The sequence below is a fragment of the Lycorma delicatula genome, chromosome 7 (assembly GCF_047948215.1).
Source record: "Lycorma delicatula isolate Av1 chromosome 7, ASM4794821v1, whole genome shotgun sequence".
Classification (NCBI taxonomy): domain Eukaryota; kingdom Metazoa; phylum Arthropoda; class Insecta; order Hemiptera; family Fulgoridae; genus Lycorma; species Lycorma delicatula.
This window is the reverse complement of record NC_134461.1, coordinates 58001835-58026259: the sequence shown is the minus strand read 5'-3', so window position 1 is coordinate 58026259 and position 24425 is coordinate 58001835. Positions and strand designations below refer to the sequence as shown.

Sequence of the window (24425 nt, the reverse complement as noted above, 5' to 3'; positions counted from 1 at the left end):
TTTTTTATGAGTTTTTGTTGATCAAGAATATGAGGTATGGCTTTACCCTATGAATACCTTGCCACCATACTATTTTAGCTTTTTGTGTGATCTCTGGACAGAGTCCTTGGATACTTCTGTATGTACACTGAGTCACAATTCCACTAAGCTTCAATAAAGAAGCAGATGCTCTATTAGCTACGACACTATCAGCATGATAGTATATGGAACCAAGGTAGGTGACCTGACTTCTGTAGTAGTTGCTTAAGGAAAAATGAATAAAGTATATGGAAGGAGAGAGAAAAGGAAAAGGACAATTAACTCTCAAAGTGATCTGTTAGAATGATTGGGGTAATTTGTACTGTCTTGCTTAGGACAGTGTTCAAATCTTAATCGCTACAAAATGGACTGATTTTAATGAAACTTTTTTATTATGTAATGAAGTTCCTTTGGTGGTTCCATTAGTCTTGTTACAGATAACTGTAGTAGAAAATTTTTTTAACTAGACAAGTTGGACATTTTTTTTTTTTTAGTATCATTTTCTGTAAGCCAACCCTTATTCTTACTTTAATTAAAAATAATAAAACCAACTTGAAAAACAAAATAATATTTTTTAAGTTTTTTTTTTATTATTTTGGCTTTTTGAAGTTGATGTCAAATTAGGTGTATGTACTCGTAAACAGATAGTTTTTATAATTTGTGTAAACTTCAAAATTTAAACAACAATAAAAAATCTTTTATTTCAAAAAATCTAATGTATTCGAAATTACATTTTTTTAAAAATTAGTAAAACCATTAATTTCATGATTTATTTGTACTTATATATAAGTTATGTAAAGAAGTAAAGTAATAGTGCAATAGTGTGAATGAGTACCAGAAAGAAGTTTGATTATTAAAATTGAATAATAATACAACTTATGTACAACCAGATCATTATTATTATTTTTTTTAACAGAAAAGTTTTTTTTTATGTGAACTCAAAATAAATAAAATTCTCTGACATGCCTACCCTGCCAAAAATGTGTACTAATGATACAGTTGCTTTTTTAATTTGCTTATTGTTTAATTTGCCATAACAAATTCCCAAAATATGTTGAAAGGCTAAAATATTAAATAAACAGAACCAAGAATTTTAGTAGAGCTCAAATCATTGATAGTAACAGAAATCAATGTTGTTACAAGTATATTAGCAATGTTAATTGTGTTAAAATAAAATATAAAAAATTTACAATTTTCTTTAAACATTTACCAATAAAAAAATTTGTATTTTTACCAATTAAATTTAAATATATTTTTTGGGTTATATATTCCACGCCAAATCAACAGAATTTGAAACTATTAAATAATATAAATGGCCAAAAAAAAGTCAAAACATTAAACAGCCTCAATGGGATAAAGAGAATAATTAATTCTCAATCATCAGCATTTAAAATTTTCCAAATGTTTCTATGGTCTAATGTTTATTCAATATTTTTTTATTATGTTTTTTAGATAATATCAGGACCAATGTTTTGGACCCTGGATAAGGTGCTAAATTGCATCAGGATTGTGTGATACACATCAGAATCTTATATGTAGTTTACTTGCAATCATTTGGGAATAAATGGTTTAAAATAAATTTAATCTGTGATAATTTGAAAGTAACAACTTGATTAGGAATGCAGGCTAAATAAAATAGTGTATGTTTTCTAATATCTTAACAGTTTTCATCACTATTTTTTTTGTAAATTTCTCAATGAAAACTGTGTTTCTATTAGGCAGCAACTTAATTTTTCATTTACATTATCTATTATTTGGTGATGACACTCTCGTGATGTATTGAGTCCATATTTTTTTTTAAGGCATACATATATATTTAATCATTTATAAATTTCCTTTTGACAAACTAATTTTGTTATTTCTTTTTGCTAATAGAGGTTCTGTACTCCTTTATTGGCTGTGTACTACAGTATTTTATGTTTGTTTTTAAATTCATTGGTTAAGTATTCTATTTATGCTGTAAAGTGCTGGTATAATAAATATTTTTATGTACTTTTATTATTTTTTTTCTATTCATTGTTCTGTATCTGTATTCAGGTGGAAACTTTTGACAGTATCACCTTAGTTTTGTATTTTATATGTATTGGTAATTTTGAGGTTCACTTGCACCCCATCTTACTTTTATTTTTCCTGTTTTATTTTATTTCTGATCATTATTAAACCCCTTAATAAACTCAGTTTTTTTGCTTGATGATATTGCCACATATGCTTGAAGCTTGGGCATGGGATATGGAAATGGAATTTTGTAGCTTATCTAAAATGCCTGACTGGGATTTGAACCCAAGAACTCTGGATGAAAGACCAAGATACTACCGCTCTGCCATGGAGTTTTTTTGTTTCATTTGATTGTCACTCATGATAAAAAAAATCATCTTTTCTTTGTTTAAAAAAAAAAATTAAAATTTTTAAATTAAATATTTATTCTGATTGGAACATAATAAAGATCATGTCAATATACATAGTAGGTCTAAAAAGTTATCAAACTAAATCTCTGTAGTCGATACAACTAGCGTCTCTTGGACAACCAAGGAATTGTGTAAATGATGTCTGACGAGTGTGTGTACAAAATTTTATCATGTTTTATCACTCCAATCTCAAGTTACATTCAGCCGTGTACATTGTGTTCATGTGACCTTGTGCCAGCTCGCGACATGGAACAGAGATGTGCGATAAAATTTTGTATATGACTTGAAAACTTTTTTGTTGAAACTTATTCTATGATACAGCAAGCATTCTGTAGCCGCATCTTGTACTACAACATACATGTGGTGGAAGGGGTTTAAAGATGGTAGAGAGTCGTTAGATATCAATGAACGAAGCGGGAGGCCATCAACAGCTGTTGACGACGAAAATATTGCGAAAGTGTGCATGCTTCTCCTGCTCTAACAACCTCATCTTACCCTTCGGGCCATAGCATAAGATAAACTTTGGTAAAGATGCGGTACATACAATTCTAACAAAAAAAATGAACCGCCGAAAGGTGTGCTCTCGTTTCGTTCCACACTTCTTGGCCGAAGAACAAAGACAGCTGCGTCTTTCTTGCACTCAAGACTTTGTTGAAACTGCCCCAAAGTTTTTGCAAACAATTGTAACTGGGGATGAAAGCTGGTGCTTCATGTATGATCTGCAAACGAAGTGTCAATCTGCTGCTTGGTTGAGTCCTGGAGCACAAAGACCAGCGAAAGTCAGGCAGCAAAACTCAAGAGTGAAAATTATGTTGATTGCATTCTTCAACTCAAAGGGCCTGATTCATCATGACTTTGTTCCAACTGATCAAATCATGAATTCTAAGTTCTGTTTGGAACTAATGAAATGACTGATGCGTCGAATCCGGCCCGACTACTGGGATCTGGGCAGCTGGACTCTCTTGCACGACAATGCTCTGGCACACATGGTAACAGCCTTAACAAATTTTTACGCCTCAAATCAAATCACCATCTTATCCCACCCACCCTGTTAATCCGACTTGTCTCCAGCAGACTGTTTTCTGTTCCTTTAACTCAAGTTGAAGATGAAAAGCCGCTTTTTCAACGACATTCCGGCCATCCAAAAGGCTTGCACCAAGCAGTTGAAGGCGATCCCAGAAAGTGATTTCCCCAGAGTGTTTGACGACTGATGTGAGTAAATTTGTATTTTTATTTAATTTAGTTCGAGAACTTTTCAGACATACTGTGTAGGATAAATGAAGAATAAAAAACAAAATAAGTGGAATAAATAAATTAAATTTTGTTATTTTATACAAGTAAATAATTGCACTTTTCTAAATGACTTTAAGGTTTATATTATATTAAGTTAATTGTATGTGTAAAGTGTATACTTAAATTTTTTGACCTTTGGAATGTGGATCTTTATTGTATGTAGATCTAGAATTAGCATTTTGTCCGTAATTCAAGAATTTTTATTTACAGGATGCTACTTCCTGAGACTTTAAGATTATGTAGAATTGTTAGTCTTAAGTGATGCAATTTTCTACCTTACCCAGAATCCAAAAAATGGGTCCTAATATTATCTAAAAAATTTATTTAAAAAATATTGATTAATAAAGATATTAGACTACAGAAACATTTAGAAGATTTAATAATTTTGATAATGTTATTGAGAATTAATTTTTCTCTTTATTACACTGAGGCTGTTTTAATGTTTGTTTTTTTTTGCCATTTATACTATTTAATAGTTATTATCATGATTTATAAATAATATATGAAATAATGAATATCTACAGTCATAAAATAATTCAAATGAAATGCAATTAAGTATGTTTTCATGGTGGGATAATAATCTTTTAATTATTATTAGGTATACTTTAATTTAATTTTTCTATAATTTTATATAATATAATTTTTTGCATACTTTAATGAGTTAAAAGTTTGCTGCGACGCATTCATTGATTTATTTACTTCTGTATTGTTGTTTATAATCTGGTTCTTTTGGATATCAACAAACTCTTGGAATTCTTGCATTATTTATTTTTTTCATCTGCTTTCAGTACTGATGAACTTAGTAATTTTAGTGTGGTTTAGGCCATATTGAATATAACATTTTTTTTCTTTTAGTAACATTAATATTGTTAGAAATGAAAAGACTAAGAAAATAAATTTTAATGATTATAAAAAAAAAAACATTATTTGGCAAAGTACATTTGTACATTATAAAGAAGTTAGGTATAAATTTATTAACTCACCGGGTTGGCATAGTGGTGAACGCGTCTTCCAAAATCAGCTGATTCAGAAGTCAAGAGTTCCAGCATTCTAGTCTAAGTAACGTCAGTTATTTTTACACAGATTTGAATAATAGATCGTGGATACCGGTGTTTTTTGGTGGTTGGGTTTCAATTAACCACACATCTTAGGAATGGTCAAACTGAAACTGTACAAGACTTCATTTACACTCATACATATCCTCTGAAGTATTATCTGAAAGGTAATTACCAGAGGCTAAACAGGAAAAAGAAAAAAAAGGAATAAATTTATTAGTTTAAATGAAAGTATGAAAGTACTGTTTAGTAATAATTAAATATGCCCACCAATTATTCAGACTTGCTGTTTTTCAGCTTCAAGTTTTTCAGCTTGACTGTTATTTAATAAGCAAACTGACAAGCATTTTTAGATTTACTACATGTGCACGTATGTTAATATTTACATTATTTTCAACATAATCTCCTTTCACTATGAATTTTTCCCATCTTTCTGTGAACTTTATATTTTGTTATTAGCAAAGAGTTCTTGGTTGACCTTGAAAGCTCATTTCATGGTTGTTTTTAAGTCTGTAAAAATACAGTTATGTTTCAATCCAATGGTATTACCACAACAAATCAGGTGCAATCTACAGGTGTATAGTGATCGATTCTTGTGTTTGGTGACAGGGTGAGCATTGTCATGTTAAAGAATCACCCCTGACTTTTCTTAATAGTTAAAATTGTGTAGTACAAATAGGTAATTTCAAATCTTTCCAGTAACAATGACTAATTGGCACTATTAACAGTATGTTGAGCTTCCAAATAATGACAAAGAATAGGATCTTTTCATGTCCCAAAAGATGGTAACCATTACTTAACCAGCAGAAGACAGCTTTTTGAATTTTTTTGTTGGAGAAGTGGTGTATTTCCATTCTCTACTCTGCTGTTTTGATTATGGTTCATAATGGTATATCCATGTTTCATCACAGGACACCAGTCGATTAAAAAATGCCTTGCCCTCAATGATAAAGTTGTAGTTTCAGTTGTGTACACATCTTAATGTAATCTTTATCTTCATCTTGTGCTTTTATCAGTATTTTTGGTACCCAGTAAGTACATTTTTTAACAAACGGCAAGTCATTTTGGATAATTGCTGTATTTCATAGTGCTGTATTTCTGCACCATTTCTTTCACAGTAACTCTATGATAATTAAAATCATTTGTTCACCATTCATTTTTTCAAAATTTCTGTTGAGACCTGTATTAGTTGTTTGGAATGTGTGCTTCATCGTCAACACTGTTAAATTTGTCTTCCCATACATTAAAATTTACCTTTTCATTTAATTTATACTTTATTATGCATTCATTCAGCAAAAAAATCAGTAGGTTATGTTCCTTCAAATAACAAAAACCAAACAGCTGCTCCTATAAATGGAATCTGATAGTTGATTGTCCATATTTAAATGGATAATGAAAACACAAAACATAGGTCGCTTGCAGTCTACTACAATTGACTGCAAGAGCGTGTGCATATGCACACACACACATACACATCTGCACACAGAGTGAGATATGGTTACATACACGTATATGTATGTACATACAGTTTATTCAGAACTTCTCTCCATATGCATCATAAAAGAAAACGTTTGTCTCTGAAGATTATGAACAACATCATGGAAAAAATTGTGTATTACACTGCATTGAAAGTTTCTTTTTTGTTTTTTCATTGTAAGTTCAGTTTATTTGAAGAAAGCCTGTTGGAATTATGGATACAATAAAAGATTCTCTTTTTCACATATTTTCCTTGTAATATATTTTCAAGATTTATAATTTTTTATATTTAAGAATACAATTTTACCTACTATTTAATTATTTAAAGAGTTTTTTCTGATCGTTGATTTCTTTTTGTCAGCCTTTTTTTTCCATTGAACCATGTGTTTTAACAGCATCATTGTAGTATGTACAGTTACTTTTTATTGGGATTTGAATACCAGATCACGGATACCAGTGTTCTTTGGTGGTTAGGTTTCAATTAACCACAGATCTTGTATCAATTAACCTGAGACTGTACATGACTACACTTTATTTACATTCATACGTAGCATCCTCATTCTTCCTCCAAAGTAATACATTACGGTACAGAAAAAGAAAGTTTCATATTTAATAATTTTATTTATACAGGCTTGAGGAAAGTTGGGAAAGAAAGAAAATCTTCATTAAAACTAATGGTATTTCTAGGAATCTTGTAAAAAAATAAATAAATTATGCTGGGTGGAACTCCGTACACTCCCAACTTATACTGTTTTAATTTCATGATTTGTGTATTATTGTATTATTATCACTACATGATTATTAAATTCTTTGCTCATTTTTCTTCTTGAGCTTTTAATTGTAAATTATAGTATCCTTGTCTTCCTTTCAAATCATCCAATATTCCTATCATCTTTCTTCCTCCTTCTCTCACACCTGCAATCTTTCCTTCAGTTGTTACTTTTTGAATACAGTCATGTCTTAGAATGTAGCCTATTCTAAGATGTGGACTTATTTTTGCAGTGAGGTAAAAAAATAAAATGTAATTCAGGCATTGACAGTTTTTTCCTTGCGTTTTTCCTCAGTTTTTTTTTCTTAAATGGCGTTTTACAAAAAAGAAACTTAAAAACTATGTGCAGATCCATTTGGTTACCTGATGTGATGTGATCATTGACTATATTTAGGCATCATTAGGCATCATTTATTATAAATCTTCTCTGATTTTAATTTGTAATTTCATTAATATCAAAATTTATTTAATTCACTGTGTTTCCCTATTTATAATAATTTTTCTTTTACATAAATAATTATTCTTTTTAACTTTTTCAGGTAAAATCAATTTCTGGACAAGTTCATGGCGGACAAGGAAAAAAACGAAAATTAGTGATGAAATTTGCTAGGAAACTCTTACAGCTAAAGAAAGAATCTACACCGCAACAGCTGAAGGTAATTTATTATTTTAGTAAAATAGTTTATAGCAATTCTATTATTACAAACTAATTTGTTAGTTTTTACTCTTTTTTTGTAAAAAAAAGTTATTTATATTCCCTCAATTTATAAATTATTGAGCAGTAATTTTCCTTGCTAGGTAATAGTTGCAACCTTTATAAATCAGTTTTAATTAGTGTTATTGCTCGTATTGTATCAGTTTAATCATTTGTATGCTTCTTAGATGTTGCTAACCATATGTATATATTCCACACATTAATGTCTTTCCACACATTTAGTTTATAAGTGTTCTGGCATCTGTTGCTACAATTGACAAAATTATGTTCTGTTGCACAATTTATTTGGTTGGAGAAAAAACTGTTCGTAACAAATTTTTATTTGAAGAATACATGTAAATTAAATTAATGTTGAAATGTACATGTATGTAATTAGTGAAGTAATTTTCTGAAATTATTTAGACAAAATTTAATAAATATTTAGGTTCATAAATAATTTAAAAAATTGCATTGCAGCAGCAGAATATATTATCTTATTAAAATTTTATCAACATTTTTTATTTTACAGCTGTAATATCCAATGTCTAAAAAAACATTTTAAGCATCTGTCCTATAACATATCACTTTTAGTCTCTTGGTATTTTCATTTTGATAGGATAGAAAGAAACAATAAAAATGATAATCACCAAGTAATTGATTTTCAAAATCACCCAATTTTTTCATGACAGTCCTGATAAATAATACAATTTAAGAACGTTCATGAAAGTTAAACTTAAAAATAAACTATACAGTATCTTCTTTCGTTACTGCTTTTTGTCTTTTGTTTCTATTGAGTACTTTTACTTAGATCCTTGATTCTTTTGAGCATTTTTTTTAATATGACAAATGATAAGTACTTGTTCAAATTTTGTAACTGTTGAGACAGTTGTTTACTATCTTAGTTTATTAAATAAAATTAATTACTTACCTGCTTTTGTAATAATGGTGGGTAATGAATATATTTTTAAATGTAAATTATACATTTTTTTAAGTTAAATTAAATCTTATTTATCTTCCTTGCTGTTTTCATTTGTGTATTTTTTAAGTTTGGGATGTTTAAATTTGTCACTATTGTTTTCCAGTTCAGTCATGTGTTTTTAGACTAGAAAAGATAATATGATATGTTTATTTTTCTTAATGTGTTCAGCATAATTAGATTTTTGTTATTATATTTAAGTGCTTTTAAATTATTCTTATAGCATTTATAAAATTTTCTGTTTGTCATTTCTATATTGCATTTTTTTCTAACATTGATCTATTAATTCCATTTTACAGATGTCTACTTTATATAAATGATAGTGTTAGATTTATTTCTATTAATTATTAAATAATTTTTTTTTTGTTTATTTAAAAGTAATTGTATTGTAAATGTTAAAAAATACATTTCTTTTAAGATTTGAACAAAATTTTATAGAAAATAACTGTAAGAAGATTTTTCACTTAAAACACTGAATTTTTACTGTTAGTTAGTTATTCAGTTGAATCCAAAATAGGGCCCATGGGTAGCCAGTAGGTAATAGGTGTTGGGTTGCAAGTAGATAGAGAAAGAATGACAAGCCCTGACAAGGATGTAGAAAATTTTTGCTATAAGCTAATAAGATTGGTTTATTAATTAAGCCTCCCTCATGATGATGACATCTTCATATATGAGTATAGTATTATTTGTGATTAATAGATTAATCGTACTTAATATGAATCTAAGTGTATACAAAATAAGGAAAAAATGTCGAAGAAGACCTTATTAGGCAGCAGTTAATAAAAAAAAACAGCTTAAGTTTAAATGTGATGAAGACAAATTAAATAATTTTTCAATTAAAATGTTTGCCAGAAATGTTAAACTGGATAAAATATCACAATTTAGACTGTCATGCAAACATAAATTGTACATGCCAAACTATACAGCAAGTAAGTACGGTTAAGTATCTGGGAGTAATTTTAGATGTGAATCTATCTTGGAAGGAACATCAAAATTAAATAAAAAATGAAATCGTTTTTAGTATATATAAATTTTATTTCTTAAAGAATTTTTGTAGAACAGAGTTACGGAAGATGTATCACTTCTTGATAGAATAAAAATTAATGTATTATATAACTTGTTTGGTAGGTATGCATTATTCTAATATAAAGCCATTATTGGTAGCACAAAAACATGTAGTTAGAATGATTTCAAATAAAAATTGATTAAGCAAATTTTTTCCATTTTTTAAAAACTTAACATATTGCCCTTAAGATATTTGTAGTCCTAAAAATCTTTTATAAAAGATATAGTATATATGAAGTAATGCACACATATGTCAAGAGTAGTTGTAGTAGTAGTCGTTGTAGTAGTCAAAAGAGGGAATGATAAATTTGTGTGTTACCTTCACCAAAATTGGAACTGTATAGACATTTTTATTCATTTGTGGTTATGGAGGTTTACAATTTACTACCTAATAATAGTATAAAGGAATCAAGAAACTTTAGAGAATACAATACTCTATTTGTATGGTTACTAGAAATCGATAAGATTGAAAAGTTATTATTCTGATCTAATTATTGAAGAAATTACTATTTTTTACAATATTTATAGATTGTAATTGCTATTTTAAGTTGCTGGTGTTATATCTCAGAATTTCTGTTTCACTTTATAAAATCTTACTGTAATGGTAACCCTTGACAAGGATTTGTCTACGGAGGGTACCTCCGTAGATTAGACATGTTTCATTAATTTGCTATAAAAAAATTAATTTTCATTTAATTGTTGTTTTCTACACAATGAGTGTTTTCACAGAGATTTCTATTTTGCCAGAATGTCTGAATGTGAAAATTTCAGATTAAAAGTGTACAATTCAAAACTTAGATAAACCTTTCTATTTATGAATATAGATATATACCAGTGACTGAAATAGTAAAAATTCTTTCTATGTCTATATCTGCAAAAGTGTTCAGTGTAGAAAAGAAGAGAAAAACACATAAATTAAAAAAAAGGGAATTAAAATATATTTATATACAAAATCATACTTTGCTTTAAAGATTTAATTTGGTAGAGTATTTATTTATTTACTTATCATTTGTAAAGTGTTGGCAGTATAACTCAATATAGATCAGTAAATCATAGGAATACTTCAAATGAAGAATAGTATTTTGAGGATTACTCATATTACTTCAGCTGTACTCATTTTTCAGGTTTCCTTATATTGGACCATACTCTTCTTCCTCTTTTTATTCTTCTTCCTCCCAAAAGCTACTTCCTATATATGATTTTCTTCTTTCCTTATACTGCCTATAGTATTGTGGGTTTCCAGGTGATATGACAGTTCCTTAGGTCTACTACCTTCATTTTTTTATTAAAACATTCCTTCCTACATTTTCTATCAAAGCTTATGGAAATAAAGTTTATGAAGTTTTCTATAGAAGTTACATCTCAGTTTCTCTTCGCCTCTATCAAGTATTTTATCCAGATTCATACTTTCCCTTGTTCTTACTTTTTTATCCTGTCATTTCTTGTTTAATTTATTGTTTGGTTTTCCTAGCGTACTTCTTAGGAATTTTATTTTTTCTTCCTGCTCTAATTCTACTGTTTTCTTACTTTTTTCTCTATTTTTCTTTCAAATTAATTGTTGTTACAATCTGTGTATTAATGTGATTTGTTTATAATTGCTGCAGTTTTACCTGCCTCCATTTTTATGAATCAGGATATAACTACTATCTTCTGACTGATGTGTTTTTTCTTGCTTCATTCTCTACATGCCCACAGTATTGCCTGTATTTAATTATTTGTGACTTCTTTTTTTTATCCTAGGCAGTTTATAATGTATTTTGTTACTATTATTCTTTTCAATATTTTTTTCCTTACTTATATTCTGAATTTGTTTTTATTTTTTAAGGTCCTGGAACCTCCAGCTGAATTTCTTCAGGAAGATATCACAAATCTTGATGAAAGAGTTCCTCCAGATGCATTTTATATGCTTCAAAGTATAAGGTAGTTTTTCTTTTTACTTGTCGATGTTAATAACAGTATTTATATGACTTATTTATAATAATTTTTTAGTTTGCAATCAGTGGTCTGAAGCATTTTTTGTTTAGTATCTGCAATAATCAAAGTAATATCCCATTCAGTGTGGTGTGTAACAGGGATTCTTAAATTAAAATAAAGACCACTCTGCTATCACAGAAAAGAAGTTGTAACAGGATAAAAAAAAATTATTGTTGACTATAATAGAAGATAATTCTGACATTTTACCGTATAAATGGTTTTGCTGATTGCATTTCTGATTTTATTTGGTTTGGTGGATGAAAATCTTTTACAATGAAAACTAATGAAAGCACATATAAAATAATTGAACAGTGCTGTAGAATAGCGCACTGTTAAAATAGTTTAAATTATAGAACTTATAGATTATGAAGTTTAAATCTCAACATTTGACTAAAAAAAAATATATTTTTAGTGCCAATTTTCAAATAACATTCAATTTATTGCAGTTGAAATAATTTTTTTTTCTATTTTTAATCATAATACTGACCTGTAATGTTTTTATCCATGATTATTTATTTATTTATTTTATTAAAATCTTTAATATGCTCTATTTTGTGACATGTATGAGAGTGTTGGTCACTTAAAAATATTAAGCTATTTTCATACTTGTAAGCACATCTTATACTAATTTTATAATAATTCAGCATCATGATTTTTCAATTGTTGATTGTGTAGAAAGATTTAACATTATATTTTAGTTCTTATTAAATTAAAATTTAAGAGTGTTTGTGATATGTTTGTTTGTAGAAATGTATGATTCTCATTTTTATGCTAATTGTATTTATTAATTTTATTTTATTTTTTAAATGAAGAATAAAGTTCATTATAGTATTTGAAGATTAAGTTTTATCAAGCAGAGAATAAATTTTTATTTATTTTTTTTTTAGAACATATATAATTTTGATTTGCCTAATGTTTTGGTTTCTGAAGCATGCATTAACTATGCATTTTAATTATGTTAATTAAACATAATTTAACATGTTATTATGCATAATTTAACATGTTATTAACATTTAACATGTTATTATGCATAATTTAACATGTTATTAACATTTAACATGTTAATTATGAATTAACAAGCATAATTAACAATTGATTATAATTATGCAATACAGTTCAATTAATTGTTATCTAAATACTAATTTGTATGTAATTAAAGTAAGAGAATGATGTAACTGGATATAACATAAACAGTAAAAAGTAATTTTAAAATAAAGAAAAAGGTATTATCAAGAGAGAAAAGTAATATGTAAGATTAGTAATGTATATAAAAAAATACAGTTTATTTTAAATTCATCAGCAGATTATGGTTATTTATTTTTTTTAAATTTTATGTAAAAATTTTTGTGACATTTATGAATAAAACTTAATTGGATTTTTTCATGACCTTATTTGAATTTAATCTTTAGTATATCTTTTTAATTGATAATTAAAAAAATATTGATGTTTAGAAGATTCAAGACAAGAGTCTTGAAGGATATGCACCCTTCTAAAAAAACTTTTTTTTAAATTTATGTATGAAATTATATAGTTGTTACAGAATTATTTATAATAAATAGTGAAGCAATTTTATTTGTAGAACTCCCTTTGCATGTACGTATAATATACACATACTTGCATATATTTGGTTCTAAATACCTGTTACTATGATTTAATTTGTACTCTAATAGTATGAACTCTTTTCTTTTAATATGATTTTATTTTTTTACAGAGTATTTGGACATTTTGAAAAACCAATTTTTCTAAAATTATGTAAACATACTGAAATATTAAATTTACCTGCAGGTTCTTACTTATTTAAAATTGGTAAGTTATCACGTTTATTTTTTTATTTAATTATTTCTGTTTTGTAAAACTGAAGAATTACACTGTAGAATTTATTAATGTTTTTAGATGTAAATTGTTTTTTGCTGTTGGCAGTAACTTGTTTTTAAAATATATGCCTTTATTTGGTTCTTATTGTTAACTCATTTTGAAATTATTTTTGAATCTTTCCCTTTTCTTCTTTCTTTTTCACTCATAATGGAAGCAGTTCATGCATCATAAAAATATACATGTATTTTGCTTAAGTTACTTAGTGCTGGTTTTCATAAAATATTTAAAAGATTTGATAATTTTTCTTCCTTCAGGGCTAAGTTTTATTAATGAATCTCTAGTGATTAAATCTAAATTACCTGTTAGTATTACTTTTCTTATACCAGAGTGTTCAATTTAAATGTGCCACCACTGGGATTTTGTAAACTAAAAAATCTGATGTGGACAACACATGACTTCCTTGTACGTTTACACATTTTTTTTAATCTGAAAAGTACATCGTATTTTATTACTGTACATCGTATTGTATTATATATTTTTTTGTTATTATTGAATTATTATTCATCATAAAAAGTTTTTTAAAATAAGAAGTTAACAATTATTATAATAAATCAATATATTTAAATTTTAAAAAAAAGTTAAAAAAAAGGAGGTGAAGTCTGATTCGAACCGACGTGTCTTCTCCTAAGATCCAAATATTTCATTAATTAAAATTTTGTTTGGCTATAACTCTGGAATCAATGAAGATAAGTATCACTTATGAAAAGCTCACTCATTGAAAAGCTCTCAGTGAGGGCTTATTACTGTAGTTAAGAAAAAGTCCAAAATCCAAATTTGTTTGGATTTTTGGCTTTTTTAGACACTAGATGTTAAAATTTGTAGACACAGCTAGATGTTAAAATAGTATTAAATCCAAAATTTCAACATCCTATGGCTAATCATTTATCAGTTATGCAAGATACATACATACATATGTATGTACAGACATCACACTGAAACTAGTCAAAATGGATTCAGGGATGGTCAAAATGGACATTTTCATTGAAATCTGGAAACTGAAACTTTTCGCAATCACAATACTTCCTCTACATCATACAACAAAGTATAAAGTTATGAGGAACTTTCAATGTTCACAATTTCTTCAAATTATGAGTGCATTAAAAATATCTTTCAGGTATGTTTGAAATCTTTGCCATTTTTACAGTATGATAGCCAACTTAATATTTATAAAATGAAACTCCAAATTTTTATAACACTTTCAGATAATCATATAATTGTTATTTTTGGATATTTTTTATTGAAATGTTGAAGAAATCATTTTAAGTGATGTTCTTTTTAAGTGGGACACTAAAAATGAACACTCTATATATGTGGAATTATTCTTGACTTTCAAGACCTGTGTTTAAAAAAATTATGAAACTTTAATCTTACATTGTAGTATACATTATTTGGAAGAATGTAGTATCAGATGATATGGTTGGGTTTTGCATCACATTCGCTCGTGTCTCTTATTGTTACAGTTTTCCCTATTGTTTTAATGAAGTGTTGCCTGAAATTGTGTAATTTTAGTTCAAAAATGAAGTGTATTCTTATCCTTGTTTGTTTTTTTATTTTATATCTTATTTTGTTTTCTGTTAAGTAATTTAGTTATTTTGTTATTTTTAATAGGTGATCCAGATGAAAATGTATATGTAGTTCAGAATGGTAAAGTCAATGTTTTTATTACTGGAAGTGATGGTTCTGTGATATCTTTAAAAGTAGTTAAAACTGGTGATTCTGTTACTTCATTACTTAGTTTTACTGATATTTTGACGGTATGTTGATTATTTAAATTACTTTTAATGTTATAACTACTTTATTGTACTTGTAATGTTTATGCGCACGAACACACTTTTCTGAAAGATTTTTTATATAGTGTTTCAGAATGAGTATGTATTTTTGGCCAATTTTAATTTACATAATCAGTCCATTGTTAATTTTAATAAGGAAAGGATTTATGTTTTTGAGTATATTTTCTTACCTGTAGTTAATATAGAATAAAAGGTCAAATTCAAAATAAATTTATGTATGCTTGAAAATGCTGACTTATTTTGTAGCTTATTGGTATAATTATTTAGCAAATATACATAAGGTTATGTATATTTGCTAAATAATAAATTTTGTGTTTACAGTTTAAAATAAAATCATTCATTTTGCAGACTACACTCTATTAATTAGATAATTACTTTGTTATCTCTAAACGTGTATAAAACCATCAGACTTTTCAGGTAGACATACTATTATTAATCATGTGATAGTATTCCAGTATTGTAATACTTATTAAGGTAATATTCCATTGAGTAAAATTTTTGAACTTTTCCAAATTATAATTTTTTATGAAATGACCACATTTCATTAACAGGGTGTTTAACAATTGTTTTAAATTGATACTACTAAATTTTCTGCATATTATTTGTTTATCATATAGTTATTGTAATGTGGAATGTAACTAGTTATCTGTTGTTTTTTTTTTTAGTTTTGTTCTTTGTAATGCTGCTGTGATCAAGGTTTTCTATGGTTACTGTTTTTTCCTTCCATGCAAATGCTGGAGCAGTTCCTTTTTGTTATCTATGAAATTGTTCTCCTGCCATTTACACTCTTACAAATATGTTATGATCTGATAAAATATTTTATTTATTTACTTAATTCTGTTACTACAATTATATATATATATATATATAATCATTCCCATCGCAGTTTCATCTGCACTATATGGTTATTTTCATTTCCTGTTGCAAGTCAGGATGAATGAAGCAAGCCCTTTTGATTTAGCCAGGAACCCCACTCTGTTTACTAAACTAATGCTTTGAGAATAATAATGATAAATAAAGATTAAAGCCTGTTTAATTTATAAAAACTATCAGTGTATTATAATTTATTCAGAGCAACAGTTTGGTCAGTACTGACCTAGTAATTGATTTTAGATTTCCCATCATTGTTTCACTCACAAAATACATAATCAGAATTACAAACATAAATTACCGTCACAATGTTACAAAAATCTCATAAAGATTGATTCAATAATGATAGTATCCTATCATTAAGGCTGTTAAAAACCAATTTATGTTTTTTACTCCTTAAAATATTAAAATTCAAAAATCCTGAAAATGGATTTTAGATATTTATTTGATTAATCAAATAAACCCAGATCAATTGAATATCTTGTTTAGTGAAGTCTGAAATGGGGAAAATTTGCAATCATTGTTAGAAAATGTTTTACCTTTCTTCACCCCTATGAAGGTCGAATTTCAAAAAATCTAGAAATTGGTTTTTAGATATTTATATGAAGATTACACACACCAATAATCAAGTTAATATTTTCATTTGTTACAGAGAGATTAAAAAAAATAATAAAATTTAATGTTATTTTAAGTGTTTAAACTCAAAATTTCAAAAACTTAGAAATTAGTTTTTAGATATTCACTAGCTACAGGGCGTGCCTCCACAGCTAGGCCCTTGCAAGTGGGTTGCCCTGGCAAGCAGCATCTCGGAATGGGATTATTAGGTGTCCAAAATTGATTACCTCTTGTGTAAAAATATTTTTCTTTGAATGGTGAAAATTGATATAACAAAAGTTAAATTAGAAATTTAACACTAATGAATCAGTATTGATACTAATTTTCCATTAGCATTTGGTACGTTTCGGTGCCTACTTTTTGGTTAAAGTTCATAATTTTATGAAGAAACACAATCTCATATATAAATAAAAAATATGTAAAAAAATGTTTAAACCACTTAAATGCACTAAAAGGTAAAAAATTATTTTAGGACTGTATCTCAGAATGGATTTGACAACAAGCTTTGTTGGTTATATGTAAGATTATGTGAAACTCATAGCTTCAAATTAAAAATTTGATGTTTTTGCCAATTTTTTCTTATGCATGTTTGCACCATACTCTTTATGCTACTCATCATGCCGTTTGAATAATGAAAATTGGACGATTGGTTGCAGAGATTATGGTGGCACCCCATCACACCTTCTCATCAGTTTCTGAACGGTGTATTGGGGGCACTTGAAAATATTACAGTCTGATGGGTACCACTGGGAGTGGATGGGATATCATTGAGGGTGGTCGAAAAAATTTTTCAGAGCACTAGGACCGACTGTTTTTGAGATAATTTGCGATTTTCATCTGAAAATTCGGATCTGACTAAAAAGTACTAAATTTTCCCAAAACTTTGATATATATATTTCACATATATATTGATATATGTATGGTATATTGATATATAATAATATAACAAGTATACACCTGACCACCATGAGACATGTACTAACAAATCGGGATTTTCCACTAGAGATTGGTACATTACTGTGCTAAACTAAGGGGGATGCGCACACACACTCACATGCAAATGCCATTTAGTAGGGTAGGATAGATGATTACAAACACCAAAAGTCAAGTTGATATCTTCACTTGTTACTGAGAAATTAAAAAAATAATTGAGTTTTTAAAAAAAATTCAAAAATTCATTTTTACCTTTAAACTTGGAATTTCTAAAATCTAGAAATATATTTTTAGATATTTACATGAAGGTTTGGGCCTTCTACATGAACCATTGAGTAATTTCTCTATGAACCATCTATCTTCTATTACTCTTACAACATTCCATCTCTTATGCACTTCCTCCACCATTGTGGTTTTCGATTTCATTCTTGGACTACCCCTTGGTCTTCTACCCGTTTCCTCTGCATGCATCATCCTGTTTGGTAATCTTTCCTCGTCCATCCTTTCAGTATGCCAAATTACCTGAGCTTTTGATCTTCCAATTGACTCGATAAGGCTTTCCAATTTCAGTTTCACTCTAATCCTACTGCTCCTTACCCTATCCCTTCTTGTCTTCTCTAACATGCTTCTTTTGTATCTCATTTCTGCTCACTGTAATTGACCCACCATCTTTTTACCACTTGTCTAGGTTTCTGCCGCATAGGTAAGAATTGGCAAAAAGTACGTTTTATATATAACTCTTTTACATTTCAAAGGTACCTCCTTGTTACAGACCAGACTTCTTACACTCTAATAAAATCGACTTGCGTTCTGTACTGTTGTATTTTCTTTAATCATTCTTCCTTCCTCTGAAAAAACTGTTTCCAGATAAGTAAACTTTTTTACCCTTTCTATTTTTCTATCATTCATAGTTATGTCCATTGAATTTCCCTTTTTTCTGTCTTGCACAGTCACTTTACTTTTCTCAGTACTAAACTGCATACCAAATTTCTGAATTAATTCACTCCACACATATATTGTACACTCTACATCCTTTTTAGACTCTCCCTATATAACCAGGTCATCTACAAATTTGAATTCTTCAAATTCTGCTCATTCCTTCTGCTGTTTCCTTTTTAACTTTCTTGAATATCCCTTCAACGGTTATAAACAAAAGTGGAGATATTCCTTGTAGCAAACCAGTCTGATCTCTCCAGTCTTGTCCTGACATAGATCTGGCTCCCCTCTTACATAACTTTAACCATCTGGATGTCCACTTTATCCATGTTTCTTTCTTCTAGCCTCTGCCACTTAACTTTCCTATCCTCACTATCACATGCCTTTACTATGTCCAGAAATGCCATTACTAATTTTTCATTATAATCCCACTTCACACTCGCATGTCTTTGTGCAAATATTGTATCCTTAGTGGATCTACCATATCTGAATCCCACTTGTTCCTCTTCCAACCCCCGTTCAATCATTCTTTTGATGTGGTTTTCCAATAGTCTTTCAAACAGTTTTGGCATGTATGGAAGTAGTGTAATACCTCTGTAATTACAACAAAAAGATCTTGTCTCGTTTTTTAAAAGAGGGAGCTTATTATTCCCTTTTTCTGTCTTGTGGAATCACCTTCATTTTCCATATACATTTTTCATATATTTTTCATGTGTAGCTTATAGTGACTGTACACTGTGTACAGTCACTATAAACCACAAACTCTTGTAGCCTTCACCATCTGTGTGCTTACTTCATCAGTTCCTGGTGCTTTGCCTCCTTTAATTTTTCTTAAAGCATTCTCTATCTCCTTCATCATTATGCAATGTTCCTCTTTTGTTCCTACTCCCCTTGCCACTCTCCTGTCCTTTTCTTTCCTTCTTTCTTCTAATCAATTTTGATTTAGGATTTCATTAAAATATTATTTTCATCAACAAAGTATATCCTTCTTTACTATCATATGTCCTAGATTGTTCTTCATAAACTCTCCGTCTTCTCTCACTTTTGTTTTACTTTTAATGACACCAAAAGCATTTCTTATTCCCTTGTGAATCTCTTTTCAGCTATTCTTGAATCTTTCTAACATTTGCTCTTCTCTCTGCTTACAACTTTCATACATTTCATACATTCACTTTTACATACCCTTGAGGATTGATAGCTGTGAGTTTGTAGATGGGGGAATGGCTAACAGTATGATGAGTAGCTGCAAATAAGGGGTGTCCTGAATAAGCAGTCGTGGACAGGCAGTCACAGGATCTGTGGTGTGACGGGTACTGCCAAGAGGTGGTGTGGTGACTGGAGTGACAGGATCTTCCTCTTTGGAGTCATGTACTGTCAAGAATGGCCTTCCCCTTCAGGGTCAGGTACTGTCGAGAGGGAGGGCCAGTGAACCTAAAAAATAACAAATAACCAAAAACATAAGCCAAAAAGGGTTTTGTGAGATAGATGGTAAATGTCGGCCACCAGTAAATAATTCAATATCTCCAAGTGCAGTAACAAGGATATTAAATCAGGGGCAGTGCAAAAAAGGACCTGTCAGTAGGTTTAAAATGCCTTTGATTGTAACAACCTCATCATATATGAGCCTAAAATGAAGGTTGTTATATACAGTATAATATATATATATATATATTATATATACTTATAATACAAAATATAAATCACCAAAACACAGTTATTAAATACAATGCATGTAACAGCATACAAAATAAAAAAAGAGTTATTCTAATGTAGCTGACTATTTATTAGAATGCAAATATAATATTACTGATTGCAGAAATAATTTAGAGATTTTGGAAGTTTGTAATAATGACAAAAAATGAAATAATCAAGAAATCATTTACATATATATAAGACAAAATATAAAATGATGAATCTCAGATCATATTCAAAGATGATGATTTAATTAAAAACATAATAAAAATACAATTTAACAAAGATTGGCAGTAATGACAATAGAACAAAGGAAAACACAGTTTTAAATATTACATCATTACAGTACTGGACGGCAGAATTTTCATATAAAGAAAACAATTTTGACAAATTAACTAGTTATAAATATGTTATAATGTAATTATAAAATATTTTATTTATATATATATAATCATTATTATAAAAAATATAAACCAGCAAACAGCAAAAGAAAGTAATTAGAGATAAGTTATACATTAATTCCAATAATCAATTTTCGTGGGATCCTGCACCTTCAGTTGGTATTGAATTTTATAATCACATTATATTATTATATATATAATCATTATTATATATATATATATATATATATATAAAGCCTGTTTTCATGATAAAGTGTAGTTTAATTGTCAGTTTTCATCCTTTTTCAATTGCTATTTTTGTTTAGATTAAAAGTCACTTTCAACATATTTTGTTTTTCTGCAGTTTCTTCCCTAAAACTTTCTCACCCTTTTTTTATTTTTAGGATTTCTGTAAGTAGCTATCCAGCTTCTTGATCCTTCCTTAGGTTTTATATTTCAATTAAAAATCTTGTATGCAGATTTCTTTCTCTTGGATTACTCGTGTTAAATAATGGTGATTCATTTTCAATTTTGTAGAATAGGAGCATCTTATGAGTGGTTTTTTTTGGGATAACGATTAATTATAAAAGAGCCTTAAAACATCTGTACTATAGATGCCTTAAAAAGTCTATTTTATTTTTTATAAAGCAATGCATTCAAAAATTATCATTTATTGGTGGGAAAAGATTGGGATTTCTGTCATTTACAGAATTGGCTGTCCTTTTGTAGATTAAATAAATATAAATTTATAAGCCAAAAATACCTAACCTTTAGGTTAAGTCAGTTATTTCCTGGATTAATTTCTTTAATGTAAACTTAATTGTTGACATTGTTTATTTAGTGTGAATATTAATTCATTTTTGTAGCTAAATAAACTCTGTTTAATTTATTACAATGTATGTAAATATCCATTTGTTACAGGGTCATCCAAAACCATATAAAACTGTGTCTGCTCGTGCTTTAGAAGATTCAACTATTGTAAGATTACCAATGGCTGCATTTCAAGAAGTATTTCAAGAATATCCAGATCATTTTATTAGAGTCATGCAGGTCATAATGGTCAGATTACAGAGAGTAACATTCACTGCTCTACATCAACATCTTGGACTTAGTGCTGAGCTTGTTAATCCAGTAAGTGTGTTATTTTTTAAATTTATAATTAGATGTATATTCTTCAGATTGTGGCGATCAGTTGTACAAAATTTATTTTTAAGATTTTAATTTTATCACATAACAAAATGATGTCTCCTTTCCTGAGTTCTCCTCAGGCTGAAACAGTGTTTACTTTCATATTAATTTTCAGTACGTTTCTGGTACTTTCTGATTATTAGGATGTCAAATCAGTATTTTCCTCTTGAAAATAATTAAGTCATTTCTACACTTTCATAGTTCTTAATATAAAATAAGTATTCTATTAAAACATAAAATTTTATTACTTTCATCCTTGCATGCTATAACAGCATTTTATTAAATTGTGCAATATTTATTTGTACAGTATTATATAAATTTTTACTGTAAAATATATAATTACATTAAGAACTATGTACTTTAACCATAAAAGATTAATGTATTTTAATAACTTGATGTTTTATAGTAAAAAAAAAACCTTTTTAATAATTTTGGTGACATGTATTTAATTACTTCTGTAAATGGTGAAATAAAAACTGCTGATTCCATAGACATCATATTCCATTAGAGGTTTGTTTGAGTAAATTTATTTTACCATGGGTGATAAAAGATGATATCTCATTCATTTAAGTGATAGATTCAGCAAAAAATATTGCTGACCATTAGATAATAAAGATGTAACTACAGATACAAGGTAGTAAATATGCTTTTAGACACAAATTATACAATCAAATAAGATTACGTAATTAAATCTACTTGAAAAGCCATATATTTGTCTGGAATTAAAAATTCTCATTAAAAAAAATTGACTATTAGTCATTAGGCTTTAAAAAATGCATGCTAGATATCTTTGTTTAATTTTGGTAATCTATAGTAACTGATCTATTAAATTCAGTTGATAATTGATTGTTGACATTTTATTCTCTACATCTTGTTTCCATCATGCTATTCACAGAAACTTTCCAAGTGTTAGGGAACAATCATCATTTGGCAACACCAAGGTTATCCAGCAACATACAATTTCTTGCCACTGAAGTTGTCTTATTATTATAAGCTTAAATTTTATTATTCACTGTAAAAGTGATTTTTAAACAAAATTAGTGATTTTTATTTACTAAATTTTTCAATTCATATACTTTATTTAGAGTTGAAAATTAAAAATGAGCAATAATGAGATATTTGGAAATTTGTAATGTACTGTTTCTTCTTGGCTCACTCTTAACTAGTCTTTTTAAAATATACTTGCATGAAACAGTACCAAGTACTGCTATTTTTTGTCATTTTTATTTCAGGGTACCCAGAAGAAGAAGGTTAATTCATTTGCCAGTTCTCCTGTTAAAGGAAAGCCTCCTCTTAGTAATCGAGAAGATAGTGCTAGTTTTTGTACCACAGGTAAATTCTTCATTTATCTCTTTGTTGTGTGCTTGCATAGATATTTTTGAGCCTTAGCTTTTTAGTAGTTTTGATTTATAAACTTAAAACATCTTTTAAACATGAATATACTACAGATTTGACAGTATTAGTTGGGTTTTTTTACTGCATAGTATTTTTTTTTTTTTAATGTATGTCGTCAATGAGAACATGTTGTTGACTTATTTACATGATCACAAGGTAAACATAGACTATAATGAAATATTTAAATTTTTACAAAAATCAAGATTGAATAACATAAAATCTTGGTAGTCTGGATTACATAGGACTAGACTGCACTTGACCCAAATTAACAAAATTATGGATTAATCAGTATTTAGTCCATTGTTTCAGTTTTTGTTTAAATTTACAACATCTAAAATTTTACTGGAACTAAATTAAAATATGGTTTTCTTTTGTGAACTATTTTAACAAAATTCAAATTATAATTTATAATTTGTTAATTCATAAGTTGGTTTATTCATAATGTATAAGGCCTGTCCGGAAAGTAATGTCATACATTTTATTGTGAAGTGACTGTACATTGTAACACTCAGTCATTTACCGGGATCAACAGTGATGCGTCAACTACCGAGCGAGTGCTTGCTCAGTTGTTCCAAGCTTTCGGATGTGAAGGACAGACAATTTCGTAAATCTTTGTTTTGTTTCTTGTACAAGTCATGATGCAGCGCACACTGGAACAAAGATACGCGATCAAGTTTTATTTGAAACTCGGCAAGTATCTAGCAAACACTTGCTATGGTTCAAGAGGCCTTTGTGGATGATTGTTTATCACAAAGGCAAGTCTACAGATCGCACAATGCATTTTTGGAAGGCCGTGAAGAGGTCGATGATGAAGCCCGTACTGGATGCCCATCAACCTCCTCAAATGTCAAAAATGTGACTTGTGTTTAGACCTTCAAATGAGTGTTTATTTAATGGCCAACAGGTTAAATATTCCAAAAACTGTCGCCCATGAGGTTGTGACCAAGGATTTGCACATGAGAAAAGCATGTGCGAAGCTTATCCAAAAGAATTTTGACCGACGACCAAAAATCTTGCCAAGTGAAA

General features: G+C 28.5%; 1 protein-coding gene across 9 annotated transcripts in view; it reads left to right on the top strand.

Moving 5' to 3' along the window:
* The window catches only part of sws (patatin like phospholipase domain containing sws), a 161767-nt gene that overhangs the window by 49796 nt on the left and 87546 nt on the right, over positions 1 to 24425 (top strand). For all 9 annotated transcript variants that reach the window (XR_012756976.1, XM_075370398.1, XM_075370399.1 and 6 more), the window contains exons 4-9: positions 7556 to 7672; positions 11577 to 11671; positions 13437 to 13531; positions 15209 to 15354; positions 21738 to 21947; positions 23237 to 23336. Coding sequence is in view for 8 of the 9 variants with exons in the window: in XM_075370398.1 (XP_075226513.1) it covers positions 7556 to 7672; positions 11577 to 11671; positions 13437 to 13531; positions 15209 to 15354; positions 21738 to 21947; positions 23237 to 23336 (763 nt within the window). In the remaining variant the exon portion in view is untranslated. The remainder of the gene's footprint in view (positions 1 to 7555; positions 7673 to 11576; positions 11672 to 13436; positions 13532 to 15208; positions 15355 to 21737; positions 21948 to 23236; positions 23337 to 24425) is intronic.